This window comes from Mus musculus, chromosome 12 (assembly GCF_000001635.26).
Source record: "Mus musculus strain C57BL/6J chromosome 12, GRCm38.p6 C57BL/6J".
Classification (NCBI taxonomy): Eukaryota; Metazoa; Chordata; class Mammalia; order Rodentia; family Muridae; genus Mus; species Mus musculus.
This window is the reverse complement of record NC_000078.6, coordinates 16,938,954-16,960,537: the sequence shown is the minus strand read 5'-3', so window position 1 is coordinate 16,960,537 and position 21,584 is coordinate 16,938,954. Positions and strand designations below refer to the sequence as shown.

General features: G+C 36.4%; 1 protein-coding gene and 1 non-coding gene across 4 annotated transcripts in view; both read right to left on the bottom strand.

Annotated features, from left to right (window-relative positions):
• The window catches only part of Rock2 (Rho-associated coiled-coil containing protein kinase 2), a 93,297-nt gene that overhangs the window by 27,737 nt on the left and 43,976 nt on the right, over positions 1 to 21,584 (bottom strand). For all 3 annotated transcript variants that reach the window (NM_009072.2, XM_006515019.4, XM_006515020.4), the window contains 14 exons: positions 19,998 to 20,135; positions 17,584 to 17,844; positions 11,936 to 12,080; positions 9,828 to 9,966; positions 7,951 to 8,042; positions 7,118 to 7,277; positions 5,571 to 5,631; positions 4,857 to 4,868; positions 3,233 to 3,312; positions 3,029 to 3,077; positions 2,284 to 2,419; positions 2,107 to 2,198; positions 1,664 to 1,910; positions 1,030 to 1,136 (listed from right to left, as the gene is read on the bottom strand). In NM_009072.2, coding sequence (NP_033098.2) covers positions 1,030 to 1,136; positions 1,664 to 1,910; positions 2,107 to 2,198; positions 2,284 to 2,419; positions 3,029 to 3,077; positions 3,233 to 3,312; positions 4,857 to 4,868; positions 5,571 to 5,631; positions 7,118 to 7,277; positions 7,951 to 8,042; positions 9,828 to 9,966; positions 11,936 to 12,080; positions 17,584 to 17,844; positions 19,998 to 20,135 — 1,719 coding nt within the window. The remainder of the gene's footprint in view (positions 1 to 1,029; positions 1,137 to 1,663; positions 1,911 to 2,106; positions 2,199 to 2,283; positions 2,420 to 3,028; positions 3,078 to 3,232; positions 3,313 to 4,856; positions 4,869 to 5,570; positions 5,632 to 7,117; positions 7,278 to 7,950; positions 8,043 to 9,827; positions 9,967 to 11,935; positions 12,081 to 17,583; positions 17,845 to 19,997; positions 20,136 to 21,584) is intronic.
• Gm22303 lies at positions 20,423 to 20,544 on the bottom strand. The gene has a single exon (XR_003950333.1). It is a non-coding gene; the product is annotated as a small nucleolar RNA SNORA32 (small nucleolar RNA).

Sequence of the window (21,584 nt, the reverse complement as noted above, 5' to 3'; positions counted from 1 at the left end):
TTTCTATCCTCAGTTTTGTTCAAGTGGCTATCCTCCAGCTAGACTGTGCCTCTTTCTCAGCCCACCTCTCTGATCAATCATGTCAGGGGCTCATTTCTACACCTGAAAGGCATACTGTGTCCAAACAGCTAGCATTTTGTTTACATACAGTGCAATAAAATTACCTAGGGCTTTATTATCACTTTTTTGTCAAGCCAGGAACTCACCAGGTAGCCCCCAGCTAGCCTTGAATGAGACGCACCTGCCTTCTCTTGAGAGCTGAGATCAAAAGTTTGTGTCACCATGGCCACCTATTAGACTGTGATATTATTAAAGGCCACACTGCACTCTGACATTTCTACTATAGAAAACACTAAATATTCACATCAATGAATAAACAAATGAAAATAAAATATTAATTAGAAATAATCCCTAGCTCTACAATATTTTAAAAAACTGTTATAAGAAATATTTTAATTTTATATTACATTAATTTTAAAGATATACCAGTCAAAATTTGAATTTTTCTACATTGTATAAAATTCTCAAAGAATAAATAATTATCTTAAAGTCTTAATTTCTCCTGGGTCTCTAAAAAAGCATCATCAGTATAACACTGAATCCCTTCCTTCATGTAGTCCAGCATACCAAGGACTGCCTCTATGGTATCAGTTATAGTCCTTGTTTGCATACTCAAGTCCAAATACAAAAGAGTCCATGTACATATGGAAATACTCTACCTCGTAAATACCTATTTAATTCTTCTCTGATTTTGGTCACTTCTCTCATCTAAAATCACACTGCTATCTTCTTCTTTTTTTAAATAAAAGATTTTATTTATTATTATACATAAATGCACTGTAGCTGTCCTCAGACACACCAGACGAGGGTGCCAGGTCTCATTATGAGTGGTTGTGAACCACCATGTGGCTGCTGGGAATTGAACTCAGAACCTTTGGAAGAGCAGTTAGTGCTCCTACCTGCTGAGCCATCTCACCAGCCCCCATACTGCTTTCTTCTTACACACAAAGTGCAGCATGCCATGCTTACCTTCTCTAAGTCAGTGAGCTTCTCCTGCAGCTGTCTCTTCTCCAGCTCTACTTTTGCTAGTAAGGCTTTGCCAGTCTTCAAATCTTCTTCCAACCCAGATATTCTACCTAAAAATTAAAGCACTGTTTAAAACAACTTTCTCAAAATGTATTCAATTAAAAATTATCTATCTTATATTTTAGAGTTGTCATTTGTGAGCAAGAGTTTTATAACCTGTCAGAACAGGACTTTAAAGTTAATTTAGCTAGAACTCAATTGATAACCTAAATCTAAATGACACTATTTGAAAATACATCTTTTGTTCACAAAAATACTTGTAATGTTCTAATTTTATTTTATAATTTTTACTTTAATTATGTGTCTATATGTTTGTGTGAGAGGGTGGACTGATGCATGTGAGTACAGTGTCAAAGGAGGCCAAAAGAGGGCGTTGGAATCCCTGAAGCTGGAGTTACAGGCAATTATGGGCCTCCTGGTGGAAGTGCTAGGAACTGAACTTCTTAGCAATATGTGCTCTTAAACAGCTCAACAGTCTGTCCAAACAAAAACCCCAGGTTACAGCAATGCATTAGTTATCTAAAGTTATTTCAAAATTATGCATTATCAATATCAAATCAATCACTGTTTTTTATACCTTGTAAATCATTAATTATCTCTGATCCATGGGTCCGGTCCCTTCTTTCAGATTCTAAAGCTGACTGAAGATTGATAAATTCCTTTTCAAGTTTTAACTTGGCAGTCTCAAGCAGGCAGTTTTTATCTTGTAGATCTCTATTGTTAGATTCCAGCTGCTGAATCTGTTTGGAACTTTCTGCCTGGGTTTTTCTTAACCGTGCTGCAGTATCAGACTCTGTTCTCAGCAAAGCATTAGCTTCATCCAGCTGATATCCAATTCAAAAGCAAACAGATAATCACAGATATAACAAAAATACATCAATTTATTGACTTGTTACAAGCTGCTTAAATAAGAAACTCAAAGCGTTTCCCTAGGCATCATCTCCTTAAGAGCTAAGGGCTTTGCAGCACACACACTGACAGACGTGGATAACTTAGCACTTTCCACACAGACCAACCTACTTGTTTCTGGAGCTGATTGACCTTCTCAGTGGATATCTGAGAGCTCTGGTTCCTTTTCTTCAGATCTTCAAGTTGATCTTTTAAGCTGTTAACTATAAAACAAAGCATTTTAGCTACAAGCATCGATATAACAGATATATTCAATATTTTTCTTCTTAAACAATTTATATCACAAACCATCATTTTCCAAGTTCCGCTTCTTGTCGGCTTCATGATCAGCTTTCCGCTGATACTCTGCATTTTTGTGCTGAAGAAGGGCCTTTTCTCTTTCCAGCTGTCTTAATGTTGATTCCACACTTTTCCGTAAGGTAATCTGAAATAACACCAAATATTATTATCAAAACAAAATATGCAGAGAAATCAACCAAAATATATCAGTAATCTCAAACACATAAAAGAAAAGACCTAAAAGGCCATCACTGTTTTGTTAAAATTGTAATGTTCTCCATATTTGCAAATTTATTATATTAACAGTTAAGCTTTCTGCAACTTTCTATCACTAACAAACCATCACTACTTAATCCCATGGACCTAAAATGTTACTAATATCAAACATTTTTATAAAAAGAATTACTTCTTTTTAAAGTATATCAGCCACTTTTATCATCATACAAAAGCAAGTTTTCTTTTAAATTAACTTTTAAGTTAGTATATAAAGTAAAGGTTTCATTATGGCATTTTCAGACATATATACATCATAATTTTTTTTTAAATCTTGAAATACCTACATACTAAATTAACTCAAACTGATAAAACAAGTCTAGGTAAGAGAAGTCACCTTACAGTAATTTCCATCTTGTTCATCTATGACACAGATAGGTTTTACCAATATGAACTGCATAATACTCTGAGAACCTTATATTTATGTGGGTATCTAAGATTTTACTAACAAAAATGTTAATAAAGCACAGAAATTTTTTACCTCTTCTTCTAGCTCCTTTGCTGTTTTCTCTAGGCGAGTATTAATAGATCTAAAGAATTTTAAAAAGCAACAGTAAATAAAATAATACTAATTTATAATAAAGCAGTCTACTAATTAAGGAAGTGCTTATATAATTAATCTATGCTTTTCATTTTCAGGACTGTATTTACACTTCAGTTAAAAATGCACTGCCTGACAGCATACTTGCACTTCTGTTCCAGCTCCTCCTTGGCTTGCACCTCACTGCTAAGGTGTTCTTCTAGTGCATATAATTTTTTCTGAATCTGTCAAAAAATAAGAAATTCTAAGTTTCAGTCACAATGATGAGAAGCTTCAAGAAAACAATGATATTCTTCTGCTGTCCCCACTTACTAGAGTCCTCTCTAAGAACATAGGATTTGTACTTGCTGACTGTGACTTTGACTCAGAGGGAACGCTCCCTCGCCTCCTGCTCTCCCATTCACAGCACACGTACAGAATAAACACATTTACAGGAATAAACTCTTTTGTGTTCCTTACACTACTATGAAGAAAGATTAAATGAATCTTGAGTAAATGATAGCTAATTACATTTCAAATCCTTTTCCTTAGTTTTTAATTAGGTACATTTTAAAGCAAGTTAAACTGATTTAAAAAAAACTATTAAATAATAATACATCATTTAAAATATTCCTCTTTTTAAAAAAATGTACTATTATCTTTTAAATGTATGAGTGTACCTGCATGAATTTACAAGTGTTGCCCATTAACAAGAACAAAATGCATAAGACAGTGTCTTCTAGATGTGGTGTCACATGCTGTTAAAGCACTCAGGAGGCAAAGGAAAGAGGATCTTTCTGGAAGGTCAAGGCCAGCCTGCTCTATATAATGAGTTCCAGTCCTAATAATAATAACAACAACAACAACAATAATAATAGTAACACCAACAACAATGGTAGTAGTGTGATATCCACTTCAATAACTGAAATTCAAAAGGATGAATACTCTCAGGCCAAGGCAACAATGACACCAAAGCCAAAGTTCTAAAGAGTATGCGTCTTAAATATTAAATTCATCTTAAAAACAACCAACAATTCCTCTATTGTCCCCAAACAAGTATAGGTCAAGAGCTATTGAGATGGCTCAGCCAGTAAGATGCTTACTGCACAAGCATGAGGAACTGAGTAACACACACATAAAGTCAGGGTTTGGTAATGCCCAGCCTTAGAGGTTGAGGCAGGTAGAAATCAACCTGGACTCGATGGTAAGCTCTAGGTCAGCCAAGCCTACAAAGCAAGTCATTTCCAAAACAAAATAAAACACCAACCAACCAACCAACCAACTAAAACAAAACAACAACAAAATCAAGTGTGAATCTCTAACTCCAGTGCTTGGGGTGGGGGTGGGGAGTTTGGTGGAAAATATGGCAGAGACAAGCAGATCCCTGGGGCTTGCTGGTCATCCAATCTGACTTATCTTTGAGTTCCAGGTACAATTGAGACACTTTCTGAAAGGAGGGAAGGGGAGGGGAGAAAAAACTATATATATATATATATATTTTTTTTTTAAAGAAAATACAGACTAATGAGCTTGTCAAGGTAAGTACTTTGGTTGTTTGATTGCTGTAATATTCTGAACATACTGTTACATGTCCTTGATAAATAAAGACAAAAATATTACATAACTCATATTTTAAACAACAGACTCATAAGAAAAATAATAAAAGGGTACTTGGTAGGAAAAAGGATGGGAAGTCTCTTGGGTAGGTGCAGTACTCCAAATGGGAAGCAGACTATGACTAGATTAAAACATGACTTTTTCCTCCTTTTCGGTGTATTTGATAACGTACCTCCTGACTTTCCTATTCAGAAAAAGGAAGGAAAGAAAACATTTCAATGCTTGTTATATTTTATAAAAGTCTCATATAAAAGACACATAAAAGTACTTATAAAAGACATACAATGTATACCATTCCAAAATTACCTAACAGGTTTTTCTACCTTTCATTACATGTGAAGAAATATTTACATATGATTTAGCTTTGTATGTAGTCACAAATTATTTTAATGCTTTGAGTCACTGTTCTTTATATACACTCGTAAACAGGAACTCAGAATTTTAACCTCTCCCCTAGTTATGTGCCCCATTGCTTATACTCTTTTACCACACTAAGATCATAATGTCTTCTAGCTGGAATTACAGCTAGTTTTAAATCTATCATTCCTAATAATGAATGAAGCTAAAAGCACATATTCGCATAAGGAGTATCAAGTGAGCTTTTAAAATCACTGGTATGATGGCGCTGGAAACATGGTCCAGTAGTTAAGAGCACTGGTCTACAGATGATCTAGATTCAGTTCCCAAAATCAACTTGGTGGAACCGACTACAAGTCCAGAGGCTCCAACCCTCCCTTCTGACCTCCACAACACTGCATGCACTTGATGAACAGATATTAATACAAGCAAAACACTTGTACACAAAAATAATTAAAAATCAAAATAGTGGTGTAAGTATTTGAACATGTTACTAAAGTAAATAAAACAGTAAAAAATGTATACATACTTCACTTTTCCTTGTTTGTATTGCATCATTTTCTCTACAAGGTGGAGAGTCACTTAATAACCTGGAAGGACAGAAGGAGAGATTCTTTTCATTACACTTTAATCCATTTAATCACATTAATCAAGCTACTTTCAGACCATGAGCATTCTAAGTGAAGCACTAATTCTGCTCTCTGCCTCTCCAAAGAAACCAGTCTTAACTATGTTAGGACTAGACTCACAACACAGACCTCTTCATCCCACTTGAGCTTCTATAATGACTATATTCTATAATTTCTTTTAGAAAGGAACAGCTCTTCTTCTTTTTGCAAAGATAACATATGAGTTTGGTATCATAATTTAAATAACTCAGTAATCTTTCCCCCCCCGAGACAGGGTTTGTGTAGGCCTGGCTTTCCTGGAACTTGCTCTGTAGACCAGGCTGGCCTCAAAGTAACAGATATTCATCCTGCCTCTGCCTCCCGAGTGCTGGGTTAAAGGCGTGTGCTGCCACCACCCAGTGAAACTTTACATTTTTTTACACTCAAGTTATTGTGTGTGTTCATGTACACAAACACCAGGAGATACATGTAGACATCAGAGGACAATCTGTGGGAGTCGGTCTTCTCTTTTCACCATGTGAGTCATCAGGCTTGGCAGCAAAGCCCCTATCTACTAAGCCATCTTCTTAGCCCCTAAGTCATCTTTTTGATATAACTGTCAATTTCTCTTTCAGTTTTGTCCTTCCCACCATCTATAAACATGGATAAGTTTCCTTTATCCCTGACACTTTTTAAAAAAAACACATACTGTTTAATTGATGCCTAAATGTTAGTCTGTGCACCACATGCATGCTTGCTGTCCATGGAGGCCAGAAGAGTGCTTCGGATCTCCTGGAACTGGAATTACAGATGGTGGTGAGCTGTCATGTGGGTGCTGGAAATCAAACCTGGGTCCCCCAGAAGAGCAGCCAGGGCTCTTAAACACTGAGACATCTCTCCAGTCCAATACCCTTATTTTATTCAGAACTCAAAATAGGTTTAGAATATTATAATTTAAGGAAGGTGACTAATCCAACTTCACTTGCCTAAGATTTTCCTGGTTTTGTTATCTCATCCTAGGAAACACCTAAACCTGGAGAGATTGGGACAGCTGGTCACTCTCATCATGATATGTGAGTGTACCAAGAAGTTTCTCAAACACTTATAACATTTGATTCCAATATTTAACAGTTTTCAGTGGCTTCTCCTTGCTTACCAGTCAAAACTCCCTCAGAAGAACATCCACTGTGATAATCTGTTTAAAGGCAAATCACATTCTACCTTTCTTTATAATTCTGTGATTCTCTTATATTCTTCATGAGATAATAAACTCCATCAAAGTCAAGTATTTGTTCTTACTGCATATCTTCAAAAGAATATAGGACAGTGCCTTTCAATCATTTGTAAATGAATAAAATGTAACATTCAAACTTCAAATGATGAAATAAAATTAAAAGGAGTCCGTTAAGAAAAAACTTGACAGCTAGGCTATGCTGTAACAATAAAATTTAACAAATAAATCACATACAAATTTTCTCTAAAGTAGGTAAATCCTATAAAAGGCAGCTGATTTCCCACAAAAGCTTTAGGAATCGGGAAGGTCTCTACATCGCCTTTGTCATCCTCAATGTCGTCAAAGTTGCTGCTGTCTATGTCACTGCTGAGCTCAGGTACCACTGGAGCTGCCGCTGTGAGGAAAAAAAATATGATTTCACTCACAGCCAAAATAAACTAATTTTCATGAGATAGTATGATATTTTATACAAAAACCTAGCAACGCATCTTCTATTTGACATGTCATAGATTTAAAACTTCATAAATAATTTATTACCATATTAGAACAGCTTTAAATATGGATTAATATAGCAAGCAAGGAAAGTCTATTAAATTCTTCTAGAGGCGAAAACTTACACATAGCAGTAACATACACATTGTAGAGGATCTTAGTTTTCTACATTTCTTAAGCAGGAATATTTCTTACTCTTAAAATGAGTCAACGTCATATACATAAAGTAAATAACTATGTTCTATCACAATATGGTCTCAATAAATAATATTAATTTATCAACTTAAGTACTCAAGTTAAAGGATCATATTCTATTGCCGAGATCAACAAAACTGCCAAATAAGAGATGAATAATGTTTATTACAAAAAGAGTTGGGAAATGTTGCTGTTAAAAGGAACACTAGTTTACTAGAACAATGAGGATCAATTTACTTACAAATTTTGCCACAGGAAAAGGAAATCTCTAGATTTAAAACTGAGTTATCACATACTCCATCAAACATGTCTGCTATTTCTGAAGAGGAATTCAATTTGATCCAAAATGTGATGAAATGGAAACACTTAGGTTGACTTACTCTCTCTTATGTTATCCCAATTCCATTGATCATTCTTAAAGAAAGGATGCTGTTTGATTTCTTCTACCCCATTTCTTCCAAGTCGTACCTCCCTAAATAATGCAGTTAAAGATTATATTGTGAAAAATAAGAATATTAATTTTTAATATTTTCACAAAAGCAAGGATTATAACTTTAAATATTTTTACTAAAAGTTTCAGCTTAAACATTTCTCAAAAATAAGCTATGTCACTTTTGAAGTATCTGATCTTTGGACAGATTAAAGAGGTATAATGATGTGTAGTGCACAGTAAACTATATGGGAAACAAACTCTACTTTCATTAGCAATCTGCTGCCAATCAAAAGTACAAAAAACTCCCTCTGCACATGCCAAATTACATCACCCCTTGACCTAGAACTATGAGAACTTTGGGAAAAACATTACTCAGAATGCTCTCATAGAAGCACCATTAAAAATCTCTCTCCTCCACTTAAAAAAAATCCATATGGGCTGGAGAGATGGTTCAGAGGTTGAGAGGACTGTGTCCTCTTCCAGAGGTCCTGAGTTCAATTCCCAGTAACCACATGGTGACTCAACCATCTGTAATGGGATCTGGTGCCCTCTTCTCACACGTAGGCATGTATGCAGGCAGAACACTGTGTTATAATAAATCAATCAATCAATCAATCAATCTTAATTAAAAAAAAAGAACCCATATATTAAGTTTAAACTATTCATATTTATTACTAGAAGCTCTCTCTCCATTTATATTAAAATTATCATTCTGGGGCTGGAGAGATGGCTCAGCTATAAAGAGCACTGACTGCTCTTTCAGATCCTGAGTTCAACTCCCGGGAACCACATGGTGGCTCACAACCATCTGTAATGGGATCCAATGCCTTCTTTTGGTGTGTCTGAAGATGCTATAGTATGCTCATACACATTAAATAAATCAATCTTTAAAATCATCACTCTGAGTAAAAGGAAAAAGATTGAGAACTTCATTCTTTAACCACCAGGAGCATCCCTGAAAACTAGATGGAAATAGAAGTCATCTAATATGTCTCTAGTGAATTCCCAGCTTGTACCCCTCTTTTAATGAAATTCTCACTAACCTCAGCAAACATCATTTTGGTTATATTTGATTTTATCAACATTTGTTATTCATCAACCATATAACTACCAAAATTTACAGTTCTTTTAAACAAATGACTATAGAAGCCAAAAAATAAAAATAAAATTAGGGCAGCTTTCACACCTTTGCTCATTCATTTGGCTTTTTTTAAGATCATAGAATTTCCACAACAGATTTGTTCATACGCAAATGCAAATTAGAGAGAAAGAAGAAAGTACTTCCATATTAAACACATAGTTCTTTTTTTTGAGGGGTGGGGTGAGACAGTCTTACTGTGTAGGCGTGGCTGTCCTGAAACTCACTCTGTAGACCAGGCTGGCCTCATACTCAGAGATCTAACTGCCTCTGCTTTCAGAGTGCTGGGATTAAAGATGTATTTAAAGATTATAAATAGTTTTTAATTTTAAACAGTATCAACTATTTATCTACTGAAACTGTGTCCTCTTAGAAGTTATACAATCAAGAGTATTATGAATTATTACATAAAAGGGTACAACGTGAGTGACATAAATTTTATCTTTCAAATGTAGTCACTTACTAAATATGCATCTTTATAGATACAAGGACTGAGGTAGAAATTAGGTTATAGTTAGGACGTAAGATAATCCAACACTAGGCCTACAGGCAAGGAATCAGGGACTAAACCAGAATTAAACGCAACTAAGATAACCAGAAAGGTTGATTTCACAAACATACAAAGCAAGCATGTTTTCACTTCTGCCAATTTTAAAAGAGAAAGGGTTTCTCTTTGTATTATTTACCTGTCTGTTAAGAAGGCACATATGAGATTCTTCGCATGTTTAGAAATTTCTGTATCTTCAGGAAAACACAGTGAATTTTTATGATCCATAATTTTGCTGTAGGTTCCTACAAGTGAATCTGCGTAAAATGGAGTGTCCCCTAAATTTTAAAGAAAGACAGCAATGAATGGAATAAAGAATTCAAGTTAAATGCTTTTCATGTAACATTTAAATATATTAAGTTTAAATCCATCAAATGACCTATATACCAAGAATAACAGCTAAAATGAACAAACATGTGCAAATAATTTAAAATGTAACCACACCAATGATTTTCTACCCTTGAAAATTAAATTTGTCTCTGACTTTTCTCTAATAGTATGTAATATTATATCTTGGGGTCAGGTGTAGTAGCCCACACCTTTAGTCCTGGCACTTAGGAAGCAGAGGCAGACAGATTTCTGTTAGAGGCCAGCCTGGTCTACATAGTGAGTTCCAGGACAGCCAGAGCTACATAGTGAGACCCTTAACAATCTATTTGAAAGTAACTATGTGATTCATCTCACTGTGATGGTAAACACCTTTAATCCCAGGACTCCAGAGCCAGAGGCAGGTAGATCTTGTATAAATTCCAGGCCACCCTGGTCTACATAATAAGACTCTGTTTCAAAAGAAGAAGAAAAACCAAGAAGAAAAAAAAAAGGAGGGAGATGAGGAATATGTATTTATGTGTTAAAGTTCATGCCAATCAAGAGAGACCCTGTTTCTTAACAAACAAAAAACCTAAAACATATGCAAACAATAAGTAAAATACAATTTGCAAATCAACAATATAATAAGATTACATGAACCAAAGAACAGTTTTATTTCTATCTAACTACTGGAACAAATACTAAAATTTACTTAAATATTTACTCAACCATTTAAAATATCTACTATAAATATTATTAAGAAATCGTAGGGTCCATCGACATGGCTTAGTAGTTAAGGGCATGCAGTCCTCTTACAAAGGGCCAAAATTCAGTTCCTAGCATAGACATTTGTGACACATGCAGACAAAATAAATAAACTACTGGGTCTGGAGCAAGGGCTAGGCAGTTAAGGGTATTTATTTGTGGCTGACTCTTCCAGAGCTGTCTCCCAGCACCCCGGCCATGGGGCTCACATCTGCCTATAATTCCAGCTCAGTTCCAGGAGAGCAGATTAAAAGATTAGTGAAGGGCTACAAAATCTGTGAATTTGTTCTTGCTCTAATACTGCCTTAATTTTAAAAGAACACTGGTGAGTAGTGACACATATCAATGCAATCCTAGCTAACAAGACGCTGAGGCAGGGGATTTCGAGTTTGAGGGCAGTATGGGTTATATGAAAATACTTATGAAAAATAAGAAAAGGATCTACTAGAGAAACACTTCCTACCAACATACAGTATACTATTTCTTTTGATGTTGTTCTACGTCATTTATTTATATACTAACGTGTGCATGTGTTCTACACACAACGGAGTCCTGGAGATCAGATCATCAGGCTCCACACATGCCTTTACCCCTTACACCAATGGTTCTCAACCTTCCCAATGTTCCTCGTGTTGTGGTGACCCCCAAACATAAAATTACTGTTGTCGCTGCTTCATAACTATAATTTTGCCACTGTTATGAATCATAATGTAAATATCTTGTGTTTTCCAATGGTCTTAGGCAACCCCTGTGAAAGGGTCATTTGCCTCCTACCCACCAAAAGGAGAAGACCCACAGGATGAGAATCAGTGTCTTAAGCCATGTCACCAGTTTACATCAGATTCTAGTTCAGGGATTCAGAAATCCCTCCCTTGACATGGCAATTTCTTTAAATTCCCCAATTTTTTTTTCTTTTAAAGATTTACTCATTTATTATATATAAGTACACTGTAGCTGTCTTCAGACACACAAGAAGAGGGCATCGGATCTCATTACAGATGGCTGTGAGCCACCAAGTGGTTGCTGGGTTTTGAACTTAGGACCTCTGGAAGAGCAGACTGTGCTCTTAAGTGCTGAGCTATCTCTCCAGTCCACATTCTCCAATTCTTGACTGAACTATAAAGTGCTATGAAAAGGGTTTTGAAAACAAAACAAGTTCAAATATTAACTTACCTACTAACATCTCAAAAAGGAAAACACCTACAGACCACCAATCACATTCTCGCCCATAGTAACCATCACCTCCTTGTGATTTCAGAACCTCGGGCGATATGTAGTCGGGAGTTCCAACTGCTGTGTCGCAATGCACCATGCCTGTCTGGGTAAACAACAGAGTGAAAAACAAAGCCAAACATTGAGGGTGAACACACAGTGACAACTGACTTATTATCAGACAGTGCCACCTATCACTTACAATAGAACACAACTGCTGACGTTACTTCAGGACTCAGGGATTATATACACCACTGAATGCATAGAAATATCTGCATCAGGGAGGCCAGGTATGAGTTTTCATCCATGGAAAATGGAAAAGGCAGTAGGCTCCCAAACCTACAGAAACTGACAACTTTTGTTGTTTATTTCATACGTTCTAAAGTAAGGGGCTACAAAATGAGATCTTAATGATGTAACATGGGGAAAGGGAAAGAATCATTAGGAGGAAAGCAGCTTGCTGTTTTGGAAAGAAACAAAAGTGTCTACAATGGCAATACACAATTCAGCTTAGATATGGTATTAAGAACTGGTTCACAGTTTATCATGAGCAGACTGAGAAAATGTATTAAATATTTAAACTAATCGCTTCTCAGCCTTTTAGCTAAGATCAAGTGTAAATATTTAAACTAAAAGACCAAAAAGGTTTGGTGCATCTTAGGTTTACATATTTCTAGTACGTAGCTGTATTATCAACATATTTGGCAAAATGATTCAACACCTTTACCTGCGTTCTGTTTTCTTGGGTAGTAAGATACTTTCTGTGAGTACCTTCTTAGAGAGTGTGTATGTATATGTATAACATGTACATGTTCATGTGTGTGTGTGTGTAAGCCATAGGTCAATGATGGCTGCCTTCCTCTATCACTCTCCTCCTTATTATCCGAGACAGTCTCTCAATGAACCGTGAGCTCAGTAACTGGCTGAGCTAGTGACCAGTTACTAGGAGATCAGTAACTGGCTGAGCTAGTGACCATTTACTAGGAGATCAGTAACTGGCTGAGCTAGTGACCAGTTACTAGGAGATCTGAACTCAGATCCTCATGCTTGACAGCTGAGCCATCTCCCTAGTTCTAGTCTCTTTTGGCAAAGATAAGAATCGTCCCTCCTGAGAGAGGAAGGGAGGAGAGTAAGAGAGCGAGCATGCAATGCAGTACACGTGCACAAAGCATCACAGTGCTCTCTGCTAAGTGAAATCGCTCTAGCAAGGTAAAGCTACCAAGTTCTGTCTAACTTGTAAACATTGTCTATATTAATCCAAATGCCCTTCACTTCCTCTCTCTGCTAATGGTGCATCACCACATTTCTCACAAGAAAGCTATAGAAATACTAACATGCTAGGTAGACATTAGGGCTAGGGACATAGTTCAATGCTAAGCGAGTCTGCCTAGTGTACAAAGCCCAAGGTTCATTCCCCATTACTACACACTACTTCCACAACCAACAACAAAAAGCCTCCCTGGAGGAAAACAAACTTCAATGTGTTTTGTGGCCATGATTTGTACAAATGTTTAAATGCTATAAAGAAAGCATGTTAAACTGAGAAACTAATTTCAAAAATAGTATTTTATGTATCCTTAATTTGGTATATTTCTCCAAATATACCAGCAAATTGAGAAGAGAAGTCATCATAATTTGAATATGAGATGGTAACAGAAAAATAGTTCTGCGGATTATTACACAACAAGAAGAATAAGATAGTGACATTAAAAGACAGGACCCACACTTTATTCTTTTTTTACAGTGTTGAAACTGAACCCAGGGTTTTCAGAAGTCTAGACAAATACTGCACTACAAGGAAGGGAGTGCTCAGCTCCTACAATTACCATCCATCAACGACTACCCTGTACTTTACAGTTCTGTTAAAAGCCAGAAGAGACAAAAAAAGGTAGAAAAAAATCCTCATAAAACCAGAGGAAGCTCCACATATAAAAAAGTGAAAGGTGGACTTTTTTTTTTCATGAGTAATATAACCACGATGAAAGGCAAGAAAAAAAATAATCCAAGGAGCTTTGGAAAAACTAGCTATTTTATCAGGACATCTTCAAATCAAAAAGCAATCTATTTATCACAGTAGTGAGGACAACAATTATGAAACAATTTTAAACATACACTAGGGTTAAACAAGCTTTTTTTAAAAAAAGCTATAATTAGCTAATACAAACCAGAGGGTGTTGCTTGGGGTTTTTTTTAGCCTTTGAAAGAAATTACAAGAAGAGAAGAGAAAGACTAGACTGGACCCTATGGTGTTAGACTTCAACCAGATATATCAGTGATAAGTAGTAGCACTTGACATATCATCTACAGAAACAGAGACTCAAATGTAAGCATCAGGGCATGTGGCTGAATACTGGGTGTTATAGTCCATGCCTCCTAGCTCTATCCATTGACTGAGCCTGAAAATCATGATACATTAGGAGCAATGAGCATATCTAGCAATCATACAGATACTACTAAGTACCATTTCTAATCAAAGAAATCAGAGCTTCTTGGAGTAGGGGTAAAGGGGAAAAAGGCAAGTTTATAATAATATTCTGTAGTATTAAAATGAAAGTCAATAAACTAAGGGATATGGAGCCAATGTATGGAAACTTCATAAAGTTAAGTAACACATTATGAAAGAATTATATGACAAATCAAAGCAACTTTAGAGCTATGAGGTACTGTCACATGACGGCACCAAGAGTCGTATTTTAAGAGGCTTCATATGCGTTTGTGCTGGAAAACACAATGACTAGGCATTCATTTCCAAAGTTTACTCAGAATTACTTTCACTGGGGACTGGAGAGATGGGTAAAAGTAGTTGGTGTGCACCAGTGAGAACCTGAATTTCAGTTCCTAGCAACCAATTTAAAAAGCCAGGCTGAAGGGCGAAAACGCAGTGTTTGGGACAGGCAAAGCCCAGAGATTTACTGGCCAGTCAGTCTTGCTAAACAAGTGAGCTCCAGGTATAGTGAGAGACTTTGCTTTAAAAATAAAAGACAGATGGCTAGGGAGATGGCTCAGTAACTAGAAGTACAAGCATAATGATAGCATATGATTTGAACCTGAGTTCAAATCCTAAACACTCAAATAAAAAGCCAGATATGGTTGTATATGCTTGTAATCTCAGCACAGGGGGATGTGGCAAGGAAGAGGCAGGTCCTGGGGGAATCACTGGTCAGCCAATCTAAATGACTAGTTGTGGCTCAGTGAGAGACTCTGTCTCAAGTTAATAAGGTAGCAAGTGATAGAAGACATCTGACCTCCTCCACTGGGTTCCTCCTGGAGGTGCACAGGTATACACACACACACACACACACACACACGCATGCATGCACGTACATATTCAAGCACATACAATCTAAATAAAATGAAATGGTGGAGATAGAAGATATTTAACATCCACTGCCAGCTTTTGCTCATGCATTCATAGGCAAGTATACCTGCACACACATGCATATGCCACACATACAACCAAAAAAATCACTTAAAATGTAATAAGTTCAATGTTTTCTAAATAAATTTGATGATTTGTCATTGACAAAATATAGACCAAGAGAGTTTACTGAAAACTTAAAAATGGATCAATCAGAAGTCTTGTGTTTTGTCTTATAAACAATTCAAAATGCCTCTTACAAATGTTGAAAACAAAAATTTAAATGGAACTCACACTTTCATCTGCCCCTAACTGCACAAACCTGCCTAGCTGGATTCCCTTAGTTATTATTCCCTTGGGTACTGATTATTTTTATTCTAAGTACAAAGGTTTCTTTATCTCTATTATTGATTGATTGATTCATTGATGAGGGGCACACAAGCATAACTTGCAAGCGTTGGTTTTGTCCTCTCTCCATGTGAGTCCCAAGAAGGGACTTGGTGGCAAGTGCCTTTACCTACACTGATCATCCCACTGGCTGAAGCTATATAATATACTGGACGAAGCTGAAAATACAAAATACAGCAAGTATTACCATTTTCTTTTTCTTTCTTCTTCTTCTTTTTTTTTTTTTTTTTTTTTTTTTTGGTTTTTCGAGACAGGGTTTCTCTGTATAGCTCTGGCTGTCCTGGAACTCACTTTGTAGACCAGGCTGGCCTCGAACTCAGAAATCCACCTGCCTCTGCCTCTGCCTCCTGAGTGCTGGGATTAAAGGCGTGTGCTACCACGCCTGGCCCATTTTCATTTTTTAAACGTACACTTTTGAGGAAAATAGAATTTTTCAGAAATAAATATAAGAAGAAACATCAGATATTAAAACTGATGGCATGGGGCTAGTGAGATGGCTCAGCAGTTAAAGAGCACCGACAGATCTCTCAGAGGCACATACATGGATGGCTCACAACCATCTCCAGAAAATCCAATACCATCTTGTGGCCTCTGACATAATGTAAGAGAAAGTAAAGATCACTGAATGTCTATATTCAAGGATCAAAGGATGTCTATATTGCTGCCAGACTGTAACAACCTGAAGGGGTACAGAGTTTCTATCAATTTATCTTCTTCTTTAAATGCTGAAACTTATGAAGATCATTTTTTTAGATGTACACCACCAAGGCGGAGGTTAGATTTGGCCAGTGAACTCTAGTCGGTCTCTAATGTAGACAGAGACAATTATAAAGGAAAGGTAAATAGTGACAGAAAAACTTGCAACAGCATTATTCATCTAACAATTACTAGAAAATTAAGAGTCCCATGTAATTAAAAAAAAAATCATGCCTGTGGACATTCCAAATGTTTTTGTGCATGCGTTGTTGTTGTTGTTGTTGTTGTTGTTGTTGTTGTTATAGTTGGTGGTGGTGATTCTGTAAGGTTATGAAAACTATACCAAAGGTGAAATTTAGTCTCCTAGAGGCACAGATTACTTACAATTTACGAGCTATCTTCTAGACAACAATGCCTCATCAGGAATTAACAGTACAGACAAGAAAGGACAAAATGTAAAATTACATAATCAAAACAAATCAGTAGCATGGTTATGTCTGAAGATACTGTTATTGAACCAACTCTGATACAGAAGAGTTAGGTATAAAGTGACTGACTTCTTTCTTCATTTTGTATCACCTCCTTTGTCAAAAAGAGGAAAAAGCCACGAAAATAATAATGTTGGTAAAAGTACTCCTGAACTTGAACTTAAATTTTGTAGCCCAATTCTATACACTTAGACCATTACTAACTAGTTTTGATTGGTAACAGATGGCTGTCAAGAAGATAAATGAACTAAGCACTGATGCTATTCATCAAGCCACTAATAGAAGTATTTTACACCTAGATGAATGAATAGTAAAGGATGTATTCAAACGGTTTTGTCTTGACACTTATGCCATTGTCAAAGCAAAATTCATTTTTACTCAAAATTGCAGAGTCCTGATTTGTATTTGTTACACACACCAAAAAACCTAGGACTAACCAGAAGGCTCAGCAGGTAAATGTATTTTTGGCACAGCCTGGTGACCTGAGCATATCTCTAGAACCCATATGTAGCAGCTGAAGAAAACTGACCCCACAGAGCTGTCTTCTGACCTCCACATGTACAGCACTGTATGCACATGCTCTCTCGCTCTCTCATATACACAAACACAGTAAATATGGATAAACTTCTACAGAACAGCATTTTTGTTGGCTTACTTACTTCATCCATTTTCATACATGTGCCAAAATCTGCTAACTTTAGATGTCCATGTTTATCCAATAGCATGTTATCAGGCTTCACATCTCTGTGTATTAAGCCCATGGAGTGTATTGCATCCAGTGCAAGCACTACTTCAGCAGTGTAAAACTTGGCCCACTTTTCAGGTACATCATAATTACTCATAAGGTTGACGAGGTCTCCGCCTGGCATGTACTCCATCACCATGTACAGGTACCTGTCATCTTGAAAGGCACAGAAGAGCTGGAAAAGGAGGAAGAACAAAATCATACTAAAAACAAAGCCATTTACAAAATGAAACTCCCAAAACTATTATTACTAGTGAAAAAACAGACTACTTTACATGAAAATAGAGCTAAAATTTATGAAATCCTTTACTTCTGGATCAAGCCTGTTTAATGGGAAAATAGCAGAACAATTTACATGGTTACTTTTCCAGACATACAATAAAATGTGCATATATGAATGTTTCCCTCACAGGAAACACAATGTAGGAAACTAAGTAAAAAATTTTAAAAGCTATAATTGGAACAAAGGAGACAGTATTTCTCTGAAAACTAAACAAAGTATTGCTCGTACCTTACACAGAAGAGAGCTGGAGGTAGGAGCAGCTTAGAAACATCTAACAGATGCCAATTCAAAAGACAGAAGAAGTAAGTCCCATTTCAGTGAAAAAAAAAATGAGTAATCAGTAGCCACACTTGAAGAACTAAATCCTCTTCTCTATTCGTTATCCTCTTATTCATGATAAGCAGCAAGCAGCACTGTCAGGCTACAGTACGTTGCCCCAGAAAGACACCCACAACCACAACCACAACACCCAAGAAAAGGTATCTCTATAGCCCACCAAACAACACAGGCCCTTCAGCCCCTCCCTGGAAACAAGCAAGTAGAAATGGCAGTAACCAGACACTATTTAAATTATCAAGAGAGCCATTCTTTCTCAGTAGAAAATTTATTCAGCAGAATCAAAGATCAAAAGATAACAATATATGGAATGGTTAACTTACAAAAAAGTGAATGAGATTTAAAGCTAAAAGTGGGACACGTCAGTGCTATCTTCTTTTTCCTCCTTTTTGAAACAAACTTCCTTATGTAGATCGGGTAGAACTCAAACTTAGAAAGAATCTCCTGTGCAGTCCCCCAAGCGCTGGGATTACAGCTATCTCCACCACAGCAGCATCACTATCACTCTTTATTCAAGCAAATTATCATGGCCCATAATTACACATATACACAAAATACAGCACTGTGAACTGTACACATCAGAGTTTCTAAACAATCGCTACGATTAGCCAAACAAAAGCAAAAAGGGATTTAAGGCTTAATCTCATTTTTAACTTTACGTACGTGTTTTGTCTACATGTATGTAAGTGCCCAGTGTCTGTGGAGTCCAAAAAAGGGTGTTGGATCTCCTGGAACTGGAGTTACAGAATGTCAGAGGAGCCGCTATGTAGGGGTTGGTCAAATATGGGTCCCCTTAAAAAGCAGACTGACTCTTAACTGATTTGTCATCTCTACAGTCCCCCTCAACATCACAGTTTTTTGTTTTGTTTTGTTTTGTTTTGTTTTGTTTTTTTTGGTTTTTTGAGACAGGGTTTCTCTGTATAGCCCTGGCTGTCCTGAAACTCACTCTGTAGACCAGGCTGGCCTCAAACTCAGAAATACGCCTGCCTCTGCCTCCCGAGTGCTGGGATTAAAGGTGTGCACCACCACTGCCCAGCTCAACACCACTTTTTAAAAGCAGTACTTTTTAAATGGCACAGCCATCTATGTGACCTTAAAAAAAAAAAAAAATTTCCACACTGACTCTTTCAAGCAAGGTATGAAACTCCAGCTCATTTAAGCACTTTAGAGCACACACTGGTACATGGTTAATCTTACTCATCTTCCTTGCTCAAAAACATCAAAAACATTAGATATTGGAGTTAAATACCATGTAAAAAAGCAAAGCTGGTGGTATATATAATAGAAAAAGAAACAATATTATGAAACAGAATTAGGAAACACTAACAATATATACTATAGAAAATATATAAAGGACTGTAGAATTTTCAAGATGCTTACTATGGAAAACTTTTCTCCCATTTAAGACAGGCTGAGAATGTCACATGAGGTCTAACTAACCTCAGTATGTACAAATCAATCTAATGACAGGATGAATTCAGAGTGGCATAGTGGCTGATCATGTAAAATCTATATATAAAATGATTAAGAAAGAGTTTCAAGTAATAGTTTTTATATGCCATGTCTATATAGCTATTCCACCAAGAAACACTAAACAAGCATACTGAATCAGGTCTAGTAAAAAATAATTACACTTTTTACTATGTGAACAAAGCACACAAAACAGTCTTCTGAATAGGCACCTTAACACAAAAAGTTATTATGCTTACCTGAACTACCCAGGGACTGTTGGCAAAGGCCATAATATCTCTTTCTTCCCAGAAAAAAGCAGAATCTGATCTTTTTATCATTTCAAATTTACTAAGAAGCTTCATTGCATAAACCTTCTGTGATGCCTTATGACGAACCTGAGGATTTATAAAAAAACAAACAAAAATGAATACTTTAATTGCATAAGGAGAATGATGGTGCTGCAATGCTGTTAACAACTAGCTGCAAAACAAACTGACCCTTAGCCAAGTAGATGCATGTAATACCCTGTTTCCAGGTGAGCCTCCAGAGCAGAAGTATGACACTTACCAGGGAGAACATATGTAAGGGCCCAAATTTCAGGAAATATACCTTTTAATTAAAGTCAAATAAGCAACTATCACATTTCAGCTAAATAAATCCCCTCAGATTCTCCCCCCCCCCCACATGTTCCCAACAGGTTAACTGCTAGTCAAGTAGCATATGAAAACCCTCATGGGAATTTTTCTTTATGGTCATGTCCACAGCAAATGAGAAACTGCATTCTAAAAGCCTTGGTAATGACCATTTTCCCTCAGACTCTTTAAGCTAACCATGCTTTAAAACAATAAGATACTATATTTAGCAGGCAATTTTCAAGAAATGTTTACTACGGGGGAAAACATCTCTTTTTGTCTGAAACATCAGTGTTATATGTGTTGTATGTGTGGGGTGCATGTCGCTCACTCTATGAACATTAATAATCTACTAGGTTAGTTTGTAAGAGATAACCTGATTTAATTAATTCATTCTCCTTTGTTCCTAAGTATCTGTTTAAAAGATAGAAAAGAAAAAAAACACACACACACACAACTAACAATATAGTTACTTGATCAATTCCTATTGTGCTTAAGTAAGAATAGGATCTATTTTTTAAAAAGATTTATTTATTTATTTATTTATTTATTTAATGTATGTAACTACACTGTCACTCTCTTCAGACACACCAGAAGAGGGCATCAGATCCCTTTACAGATGGTTGTGAGCCACCATGTGGTTGCTGGGAATTGAACTCAGGACCTCTGGAAGAACAGTTAGAGCTCTTAAGAGCTGCGCCATCTCTACAGCTCTTACAACCATATTTATTTCCCAGAATATACCAAAGTATCACAAAGAAGAAATATAGAGTCTAAGTTATAACAGCTAACACATACTGTATAATAATAAATAACAACTGGTAACGTATACAAAACTGAAACATCCAAACTTTATTCTTGAATGTGTATCTATTTCCTACAGTTAGTTGGTAAATGGCTGTTCCATCACTCAAGCTGTTCAAGGTTAAGAATTCCTTTGTCAGAGAAACATACCTTTAACTTGTTTCTAATCCAGCCATATCTAGCTATTCCCAATGCTGCCAACCAGGTCCAACATCTTTTACTCCACTTGCTAGCAAAATCTCAACTGGTTGTACTCTTCTATATCCACTCAGTCTAATGAACCATACAAACCAACCAATTCTGGTCCTCAGCTTGTCTCTTTTGCATGTGCTGTTCCTCTGTGGAAAGCTCTTTTCCCTGAGTTCAGTTCCTGACTCCTTCAGATCCCAGTTCAAATACTGCCTTCTC